Source organism: Perna viridis, chromosome 7 (genome assembly GCF_037379345.1).
Source record: "Perna viridis isolate PV_CMFRI_1.1 ecotype Kerala chromosome 7, ASM3737934v1, whole genome shotgun sequence".
NCBI lineage: Eukaryota > Metazoa > Mollusca > Bivalvia > Mytilida > Mytilidae > Perna > Perna viridis.
Window position 1 is genome coordinate 1816627 of NC_142451.1, and position 11464 is coordinate 1828090.

The following is an 11464-nucleotide window of genomic DNA, read 5'->3' on the forward strand; positions in this document are numbered from 1 at the left end:
AAGACTATTAATCTTTAAAAAGATACTTTCAAAAGCACACCATTCTAAGACAACGACAACACAATTTATACAACCTGAAGAATCAAGATCCATGATCAGGTCAATTTAACCGTAGTTATCATTTTTTAAAAGATCATTTAGTATTGGAAATCTCGTTCCGTCTTTTTTTCATGGTTTCTGTGATCTATCTACATTCACACAGTTTTAAATTGTTCCAAAAACCAGATGATAATTTACTATAAATAAAAAATTTACATAACAGTTTAACTTTCACTTTACAGATTTTACAACAAAAATAGCTAAAAAAAATATCACAACATACTGGAACTCAGACACTCTTTCTAAAAATCATTTTCAGTTGTGATGAACGTACACTATTAGAGTGACCTTACTGGTATGAATTGATTGTTTTGCAGGTAGATAAGATGGCTCAGTTGTACAATATCCACCTGAGAACCGGGTGTTTCTGTAATATAGGATTATGTCAGAAATATCTCAACATGTCGTCAGAGCAAATCAAAACAAATTTTGAGGTAATGTTTTAATAATGTATCAATTATGGTTTTTTTTTATTGTACTGTAATGCAGCCTTATCTATTAACAAAAAAGTCATGACATGGATGGAACTTTTCTGTGCATTTGACCTAGAGGTCAAAGTTAAAGATATCTGATATTTCAGCATAGTATTTAATACTTTGCTCCGTGATTATTCATCTACAATCTAAGGATCATTGGCCATAATTAAAATATAGAAATGATCATCAAGACAAATTTTCCCTGTTTGTACATAAAGTTGAATTTTGGGTACAAAAGTCAAGGTCATTATGGTGCATTATGGGTATGATTCATTTATATACCTAGATTGGGGGCTAAAAAGTCCTGGCTACTTTGTACTAGTAGGATTGAATAGGAACCAGAAGGGAATCTGCATACTAAAACCGTATGTCTAGGTTCTTTGAAGGGGAGATATAATCATATACAGTTGGGTTAACAGTCTGCTGTACTTATCAACATACCACAGCTCTTTCAATGTTAGTTAAACACAGGAATACTGGTAATTAAGATGCATCTTCAATTTTCTTTCCTTTGAAAGAAAATTGTCTGTGAAAAGCTAACACCCATTTACCTGCCTTTAACTGTTGTATAAAGAACATCATTAGTGAATACAAAATACATGTATTTTGTAATATCAAATATATGCTAATAGTGTAGATTTTGTTTTAAAAATAATCATGTTTTAACTTATTACAACAGCAGTGCCTCATTTCATTCTGATTATTTCTGAAATTAGTCTGGCAATCTTATGTAAGAAGGCATTTTATGTTGATTGCATTAAAACAGTTATAAGTGTGGTTCATTCATCTGAAAAACTCTTCAAACAAATTGTTTCAGTGTTATTAATAGAATCTTGTCGATCAATTTTTGAATGAGGAATACTAATGATATAAAAAAAGATATTTTTTTAAAAATAGTTTTGTAGTTTTTAGCCAATATCTTAATAATTTTCACTTAAGAGATGATCCTTGTGATAAGGCCTACAAAAGTCTCCTGTGAGTCTAAGTCATTAGTCTCTGGAAAGGCAAAATATAGCAAGAATTTGGCTCTTGTCTTATGAACTATACTAGATAGGGAAAAGGTTCATTCCTGACTTAAAAAATATCCATAAGGCGGAGAAATAAGTTTCAGTAGAGTGATTCAAACCCTTTTGGGCCTTTAGTTGCTGAAGTAAATTAGATGCACTACAAAAACAGTCCCTGTAGAAGGTAAAGTGCAAATCAAGGCTGTTGCAGAATTCAAGAGTAAGTAAGCCCTCATTTGAACTATAAATGAAATAATATGTATAGTGTTGTTGACTTGCAATTAAACATTTTTACTTCTTCAATGACATTGAACATTTGAGTTTTATTTAACTGCTCTGAAGCTTCTCTGGAAACAGGTAGATCAAACTAATACACAAGGTTGGGTTAGCCTATGATGCTGTATGTCTTTTGATCTGTTTGTCCACTTTATCTAACAGTCTCTTCCTCAATAGATCAATGGTTTTCATTCAAACTGGAAAATATTTCGCATAGATTGTTTTCCTTCTCAGATGCTACCAAATTATTACCAAGGAGGTGGTTATGTCCCATGTTATGTGCAAAAAGTTATTTTAGTTTCTTTTCAACAAATGAAAAGTTGCTACCCTGGACTTGACTTTTTATGAGCAACTCGGTGGGTGTTTCTAGAAAAGCAGAGGACGCTTACTCTACCGGTGCACCTAGTCCGTGCTCCTAGTTTTTAGTGGAGTCCGAGTTGCTCATTTACTTTTGTTACTTTGTATGTATGATTTTAGTTACTTTATGTCCTTTGTTGTTTATGTATGTTTTCCATGTCTGGTCTTTGTCCCTGGATTGCATTCTTTTGGTTACCACTATAACCTTGGTTTCCTTGATTACTCTTTGCTGCTTATATACTTAAACAATTTTGATATCTTGAGAGAATTTATGAGCATGCTCACTACTTCTTTATTTACCTGTTTTTACAGTCAGGTCACGTGTGTGGTGACGACAAAGATTTAATTAATGGACGCCCTACAGGATCTGTTAGGATTTCCTTTGGATACATGTCCACAATAGATGATGCTAAACACTGTCTTAAGTTCATATGTGACTGCTTTGTAGAAAGGGACAACAAACCAGACTTTAGTGTAAAAAATGACAGCAAACCAGACTTTAGTGTAAAAAATGACAACAAATCTGACTTTTGTGTAAAAAATGACAACAAACCAGATTTTAGTGTAAAAAATGACAACAAATCTGACTTAAGTGTAGAAACAAAATCAACTGTGAATACAACTGACACAGGTTCAGAATCTGCAGAGGAGCCAGAAACAAAGAACTTTGACAGTACTGATGTTAAGTCAAAGATATACGTAAAAACTAGTGAAGTAGACACAAGGAAGGAAGAAAATCTAAAGGAGCAATCTGATTGGACATTGGTGTCTCCATCTGATTTACATATTGTGGTACAACAATGCTCGTTGTCCAACTGTATTCTAACCAGTATTTGTCTCTATCCTGTAAAATCATGTGGTGCTTTTGAGGTCAGTATATTCCATTAACTTGTCCAAGGTTTTAAAGTCACACCTTAAAGCAAAAGGAAGTTTCTGTGAGAAATGTAGAAGACAATGAATTCTATTCTCTCATACAGATACATTTCATACACGTAGAACTGGAATAAGTAATTATTCAAACAGGTTCATACATATGATTTATTTTTGGTGAAAAGACTGTGGCATAATCTAATTGACAAAGCAAAATCATTAAGTGGAAAAGCAATAATTTTATGTAGTACTTAATTTTATACCCCCTTTCACAATCACCTTTTCTGGCCATTCATCCATCCTTCATTCCACATGCCTCAGAAAACAAGTTTGTCACATTTTTTTCAGCTTTCACAGGACAGACTGATTTTATGTTTGGTATTTGACAAGATCAGTTGTAGGTATTTTAATATTTTGATATCTGCTGAACTGTTACCTCATGTATGACTTTTGTTTATATTTTTGATATTGTAGGTGAATTGTTGGGAGGTGTGTGAGACAGGACTGTTGTATGACAGAGAATGGATGATTGTATCAGAGAGTGGAGTTACAATCAGTCAAAAGAGAGAGCCAAAACTTTGCCTTATTAAACCTCAAATAGATATAGCCAATAGACTACTAAAACTCTCTTTTCAAGGTAATATATCTTACAGGTCACAGGACATAACCAAAACTCATGCACAGAGGTAATGTAAACCAATTTATTTTTGCAGATACTTATAGTATTTTCACAATTTATGATGTCAATTAAATTTCATTGCTATTTCATTTCATATCCAACTTGTTCTCAATGACCACCCACTGAGGCATTTTCTCAATGACCACCCACTGAGGCATTTTCTCAATGACCACCCACTGAGGCTTTTTCTCAATTACCACCACTGAGGCATTTTCTCAATGACCACCCACTGAGGCATTTTCTCAATGACCACCACTGAGGCATTTTCTCAATGACCACCCACTGAGGCATTTATTTATTTGACGTTTATGCCTTACTGGGAGACTACCAAGATGGCATAATGAGGGTTCATTTATTTTCTTCTTTTTTTTTTTTTGTGCTCGCAAAATTAGTAAAATAAATTGCTCACAAGTAAATGTTGGTATACATTCCCTGCTTCACTTCCCCTCTTCAAGTACTGGTAAAAACAGTCCACTGGAAACAGTTCCATGGATTAGTAACAATTATTGCACATGCCTTTTCACTACAACGATTTTAGACAGTGAAGAGATACATAGTATAAAAAGAAGCAAACAGTAGATTTCTGGAGGAGAATGAACAAGACCATGAGATTAAAGTTACCATGATGTTTTGTTATCTGTTGTTTCAATATATTTGTATTCATACTATTTTTTCTTACTTTTTTTCTTCTTTTGTTATGACTGCTTTAGTTGTCTCATAGATGATGTTTCCCCCAAGTGCAGCAGTTTGTGGATTTGATCCCAACTGAGTAATTCCTAAGACTTTAAAATTGGTAGTCACTGCTTCTCATTATATAGAACATAGATTGACGGCTGGTTCAGTCAGACTCAGAATGATATATTACAGTGGGGGTAACACAGCAGAAAGAATATATGGTTATATATACTTTACCTCTCCAATTTTACCCTGGACTATATAGTAAGAAAAGATGGGTATATATACTTTACCTCTCCAATTTTACCCTGGACTATATAGTTAGAAAAGATGGGTATATATACTTTACCTCTCCAATTTTACCCTGGACTATATAGTAAGAAAAGATGGGTATATATACTTTACCTCTCCAATTTTACCCTGGACTATATAGTAAGAAAAGATGGTTATATATACTTTATCTCTCCAATTTTACCCTGGACTATATAGTAAGAAAAGATGGGTATATATACTTTATCTCTCCTATTTTTACTGGGACTATACAGTATTAAAATTGTATGGTCTTACAATACATTGTAAGTCTTTTTTCCAGACTATCATTCAGACAAATTTATTTACCGGTACAACTTTAATAGTATTGATTTTTTGTACATGATATTTTATTGAATTATCAGTATAGATACAAATATATATATCATTTTTATGCATTAACTTTTTCTGTATCTCTTTCAGGTGTGAGCCATGTAACAGTGTCGTTAGATATCTCAGGTGATGATAAGCAGACAACATTACCATGTGTTGGTAAAGTTTGTGGTGATAGGTAATTTAAATGTCTACCATATTTCTCTAATCTCGTTATATTTTTTTCTACTGGATTTGGAATTATCCTTTACATTTAATCACATGAACAGAGTTAACTTGTTTTGCAATTACTTGCAAACATACTGATTCAGATTTTTTTTTAAATCAAATGAAATGCAGATGTGACATAATTTTACAATTATAAAAGTAAACTTTTTGAGATATACATAGTAAATTATGTGTTACTTTATGCAAATTATAGCCAACTGCTGATGAAGATATAAGTATTAGAAGACCAAGAGGACCTATAATGGACAGGTTGCTCGGAATTTCCATCTCTACTTCCATACAAGTCCAGCTCGCTTAGTTGTGCAATTGGCACAAATCAAAGTAGATCTCTTCCTTTATTAGTCATGATTTTGACAGTTTCAGATTACTTCAGATAACTCAGACTATCTTGCCATTGTCTTTATAATCCGTTCCAGTACAATACAGTATTGATATGTTCTGATTCCTAGACTTAAATCTGTTTTTCATGTATATCATACTTGAATATAAGGGGTGGATCTAGGTTTTCAGGTTTGAGAGGTATAAATAAAATTAAATGATGAGCAAAGCAAGGCAGTTTGCGAAATTCAAAGATTTTGTGCAATTTTTTTTCACAATTTTATGGGGGGGGTGACTACATCTGGCATGTCACTCGTTGGATTCCTCTGGTTCTGTTTTCTGATTATCTGAAGTGATAAGTTAATGCTGTTTAATTCCAGAATATCAGGAATGGATTGTGGTGATGAAGTGGGACAGTGGATCAGTGATGTCCTCCAAAAACCAGGATGTAGATTAATAAGACAGGACAAGACACAGGCTAGAACATGTAAACTTAGTGGTAAGCAATGGCTAAGAAGGTTAAGAAAAACATCATCCACAATGATAAAATGAAAATGCCATGAACCTTAAGTTAATAAACCATAACTCTTACTAATCCTGTATCAGCATGGTTAGGTAAGCTGTGTCATAAGGCTGCTTCCTTTTCTGTGAACATTTGTTTTGATTTTGTAGTGAAGGGATGCTGAATTATTTTTTTGGTCAAGTAAAACTTTAAGTACCTTCATAGTATGGGTGCTTATTTTGTTATTTTTATATAAACTATCCATATCACAACATTATTTAATTCTTTCTAATATAGTGGATGGATTTTCCATCAGTAATAGATGCACCACTATTTATAACTTTTTGTTTCATTGCATAAGCTTTCAGGTGATATGGAAGTACATTTTAAATTTCCCAGTTCCAGATTGAATAATTTTATTTTTGTCAGCACTTAAAAAAAATAAACAAGAGGACTACAAATTTAACATTTTCTGACAGAGCTGAGTACATATAAGCATGCTGATATGTGGATCACAGAAACTAATAATGTTGTGAAAATCCCTTTTTTCTTTATTGAGAGTTTTTTTTCTTTTTTTAGCTAAAATTAGACTCAACCTCTTTTATAGCTAAAATTAGACCTAACCTATTTTATAGCTAAAATTAGACCTAACCTATTTTATAGCTAAAATTAGACCCAACCTCTTTTTGGACTTTAAATTGATTCAGTTTAGATAGGTGTTAAGTTAACCGCTTTATCACTAGTGAAAGAATCACTTGTTTATTTTTGTAAACTCAGATAAGAAGACAATTGTATCACTAGTGAAAGAATCACTTGTTTATTTTTGTAGACTCAGATAAGAAGACAACTTAATCACTAGTGAATGAATCACATGTTCATTTTTGTAGACTCAGATAAGAAGACCACTTTATCACTAGTGAATGAATCACATATTTATTTTTGTAGACTCAGATAAGAAGACAACTTTATCACTAGTGAATGAATCACATATTTATTTTTGTAGACTCAGTTAAGAAGACAACTTTATCACTAGTGAATGAATCACTTGTTTATTTTTGTAGACTTAGATAAGAAGACTAATTTATCACTAGTGAAAGAGTCATATATTTATCTTGATAGAATCAGAGACGACCTTTTTATCAATAGTGAATGAATCACATGTTTGGTTTTGTAGAGTCAGACAAGAAGAAATGTTCATCACTAGTGAATGAACCATTTGTTTCTTATGTAGAGTCAGATAAGAACACTTTACCACTGGTGAATGAATCACTTATTTATTTTGGTAGAATCAGATACATTTTGGTAGACTCAGATAAGAAGACAACTTTGTCACTATTGAATGAATCATTTGTTTATTTTGGTAGACTCAGATGAGAAGACAACTTTGTCACTAGTGAATGAATCACTTATTTATTTTGGTAGAATCAGATAAGAAGACCACTTTATCACTAGTGAATGAATCACAGTATTTACTGATCACTAGGAAGAGTGTAGAAGAATTACAACACAGAATATTACTACAGGAAGATAATTGTACATTTGGTAAATATGTTATGATTATAGTGAATGTTTTTAAAGTTTTGTTAAATTTAAATGACCTAAGATGGTTTTCAATTAGCTTGGTGAGTGAAGTTCTAGCTGTAGCAATTAGCTTGGTGAGTGAAGTTCTAGCTGTAGCAATGAGCTTGGTGAGTGAAGTTCTAGCTGTAGCAATGAGCTTGGTGAGTGAAGTTCTAGCTGTAGCAATTAGCTTCAGTTGGCCTTGTCTTGCATGGACTATTTTTGCTGCTTTGATAGGAAGAAAATTAGGCTGATTTCAAGTAGAAATAGTAACTTGACATACAAGTTTCAATACTTGTGACTCCCAAGAAACAAGGGAGAGAATTTGAGACTTTTTGGGGTGGATCACCATAAATTGATGGAAGGAAGCTGTTTTTTTCTGTACATTTATGACTTTCATCTGTCCCAAGTCAGGTACTTTGTGGTTTTCTCTCCCCTTTATGTTATTCAAATTAACAGTATTTTCATAATGCTGTCCAGTGATACTTGTGATGTATATAACAATGTAGGATAGGATTAGCCAATCTACTTATTATTGACTGGAAATATAATAAAAGAGTAATCAAAGGAACCAAGATTCTAGTGGAAATAAAAAGAGTGTAATCCAGGGACAAAGACTAGACATGGAAAACAGCCACACACAATAAAGAACATAAAATAACCAAAATAATATATACAAAGTAACAAAAGTAAATGGGCAACTCAGACTCCACTTAAAACTGGGAACATGGACTAGGTGCATCGGTCTATGCTGTGAAATTACTGTAAACTTGTTCTTTACCAAAATAAAATATCCAAAAAATTGTTGTTTTACAGTTTCTGGAAATTAAGGGGCAAAACTTCAAATATTTCAGTAAATCTTTGGATTATTTTTAATTCATTGTCAATAATATATTACAGAACTTGAAAACCTGATAGAGAGATTCCGCGCTAATCTAGTCATAGGAGGAGGGCAGCCATTTGATGAAGATAGCTGGCAGGATATATTAATAGGAAATAATATCTTTATGGTATGAAGTAATATAAACAAGTATTCACTCACAGGGTCTTTACATAGAAATTAAAACACTATATACAAAAGCAGTTTTTTTAATGATATGGGTTTCCTTATTGTATAATACAATTTGTATGAAATATGATGTACCGTGATTCTCAACCCCACATGGGAAGAATTGGGATTGATTTACATACAATGGGCACTATACTTTTCGTAGGTTAAAATGGTCTGGAGCTGGCATGTCAATTAACTGATTGTAGTCCTTATTTGTACATTTGTGTAATTTATATTCAGCTTCTTTATTTTTGTTGTAACATGGGACTCAGACCTTTTTGAACTGATTTTTCGGTTTGTTTAATGAGCAATATTTTTATAAGAGTGACAAGATTTTAAAGGGGGAGGGTTGTGATCACACCAAAGTACTTTTAACTCCGCCAAATTTTTTGTGCCTGTCCCAGGTCGGGAATATCTGGCCTGTGTATCGATATGTTTTGTTTTCTTTTCACCTTTAGTTTACTTTTTTTATGTTATTTTTGTACATATGGGCAACTCTTTAGCTGTACCTGTGTATAATGTTGTGTTGGAGCCAGCTGCAGCTTGCCCTGTAGTATGAGGATTTCCTTGTCATTCATTGAAAACCAATGGGTGACCTTGGGCTGACATTTTCATATATATATTTAACACATGATATATATGTAAATATTGGCTTGCTAACACATGGTTATCATATATAAATACTGGCCTGCTAACATGACTATCATGTGTTAAATATGTGTATACTGAAATATATATTAAGCACATGATGCTCAATACATATAATAGTCTTATATTGCACTTAAATGATTTCATACATTTCACTGGAGGATGATCTCACATGTGATGCAGAACATTTATGTCATTACCCTTACTACCATATTCAAGACGTGAATTTATGGTATGGTAATCATTAGTAAACTGACTTATCAAGATCATTTCTTCCTGAAAATAAATTCATTGTTGTCTATTTAAGTCCTACCTCTATATTAATTAAAGTTGAATCCTTTAGATATTTGTCTTGCAGAGTCAGGGTGGGTGTAGTAGATGTCAAATGGTCTGTTTGGATCAAGTCACTGGGAAAAGGAGTAAAGAACCACTAAGAACTTTAGCTGCTTGGAGGGGAAGAAAAGTAAGCTTACAAAACTCCAAATGTTCTTATTTGACCACCAGGTTTTAACTTCTATCATGAAAAAACTATTGATATATTGATATTTGTAGTGGTTATGCTGAAGTCTAAACCATTATTATATAGATTGCACAGAGTGGTGTTCCAGGTGTGATAAATTTTGATTCGTATCAAATTGTGCTCTGTGAAGCATTTTATTGCCTTTTTTAAGTTATTATACTTGGCTCTAAAGAAGTCTGTGTTTCTGTGTATCCGTGTATCCATGTTTCTGTAACACTTCCATCACAGTTTTCTCAACAACTACTCATCACAGGGGCTTGAAATTTTAACACATTTATTCTGTAGGTATGCCATGTGGTGGAATTCATTTTCAGAAAAATTCAACATCAACTTCCTGTTTATCAAGGACTTTGTTTAATTTTCTACTTTATTTTTTTGTAAGTTTAAATTTTCACCACATTTTTCTCAGCAACTGATCATCACAGTGGCTTGAAATGTTAACACATTCTTTCTGTAGGTATGCCATTTAATGGGATCCATTTTCTGAAAAATTTGACAACAACTTCCTGTTTACAGAGGACTTTATTTATTTTCTTTAAATCGTAATTGAAAGCAGGGGTATCACTAGTGAGTCATTGCTCTCAGATTTCTTGTTTTATTTAGTTCCTTTTAATACTGCTAGATTTTTCTGACAGTTAGTCTCTATCAAAGTTGATTAAAGTGTTTATAGTGCAGTCTAAACCAGCAACTCAAAATTCAAAAGAAGTGAAAAACTTCAATGGAAAGACTTGTTGCTCTCAATAAGTCTACCAACTAACAAAATTTTAACAAATCCTACCAATAATTTCCAATAAAAAAAGTATATAAATTAGAACCCAAGATAAAGAATGTATTTTTACAGAGGTTAAAGGTTATATACATGTAGTTATGAGGTATGTACAAGTAGTGGTTGCCCAATGATGGTCATTATGCATATACTATGTTTTCTTCTCCCCTTGATAAAGGGAGATAATGTAAATACAAAAAAATCCCAAAATAAACAGTTACTTCAATTTGATCCTTTATAATTGTATTTTGCAGTTATAGTTCTATTGTATGAGAATCATACAGGTACTAACGGTTACAATCAGTCGGATATTATGTAATAAAACAATTAAAATTTATAAAACTCGTCAGTAATCTGAAAATTATAATTTCAGATTCCTTTTGGAATCCATCTGCAGCATTCAGCATCAGCAATAGGTGGAAAGATCAAAGTTGGTGATATCTTGAAGGTTCAATAGAAGACTGTTATGAATGATTTCATGAAACATGATAATGTCTGGTGCTCCGTTTGAAGATACTCCATGAAGTTTAGCACTTATGAAATGAACAACTTATAGAATGTACTGAATTGTTTTGTTTTTTGCTCAGACTGTGATTATGTTTTTAATTTATTTTTTCCAGTTTGTTATTGATGTTTAAGAGTCTTTATCAATGTTAAATGCTAGTATCTGTCGTTGTTGATACTTTATAAACGTCTTACCATTGTTAATTTATAAACAGATATTACCATTAAAATGAAACAAGGTACATCAAATTGTTTTTTTCGAAGCTTTGTTGATCAATCCTTTCTTTAT

At 32.4% G+C, this 11464-nt stretch overlaps 1 protein-coding gene across 5 annotated transcripts in view; it reads left to right on the forward strand.

The window, feature by feature from the left end:
• Positions 1-11424, forward strand: part of LOC148610908 (molybdenum cofactor sulfurase-like) — a 40279-nt gene extending 28855 nt beyond the window's left edge. For 2 of the 5 annotated variants that reach the window (XM_088590799.1, XM_088590800.1), the window contains 9 exons: positions 417-533; positions 2525-3082; positions 3557-3719; positions 5169-5256; positions 6005-6123; positions 7549-7668; positions 8587-8696; positions 9744-9848; positions 11045-11424. In XM_088590799.1, the coding sequence (XP_088446925.1) occupies positions 417-533; positions 2525-3082; positions 3557-3719; positions 5169-5256; positions 6005-6123; positions 7549-7668; positions 8587-8696; positions 9744-9848; positions 11045-11128 (1464 nt within the window). In that variant the 3' untranslated portion in view covers positions 11129-11424. Of the gene's footprint in view, positions 1-416; positions 534-2524; positions 3083-3556; positions 3720-5168; positions 5257-5499; positions 5628-6004; positions 6124-7013; positions 7097-7490; positions 7669-8586; positions 8697-9743; positions 9849-11044 lie in introns of those variants that run through there. The other 3 variants (XR_015924010.1, XR_015924011.1, XM_088590801.1) reach the window with 3 other exon arrangements.
• Positions 11425-11464: the final 40 nt, after the last annotated feature.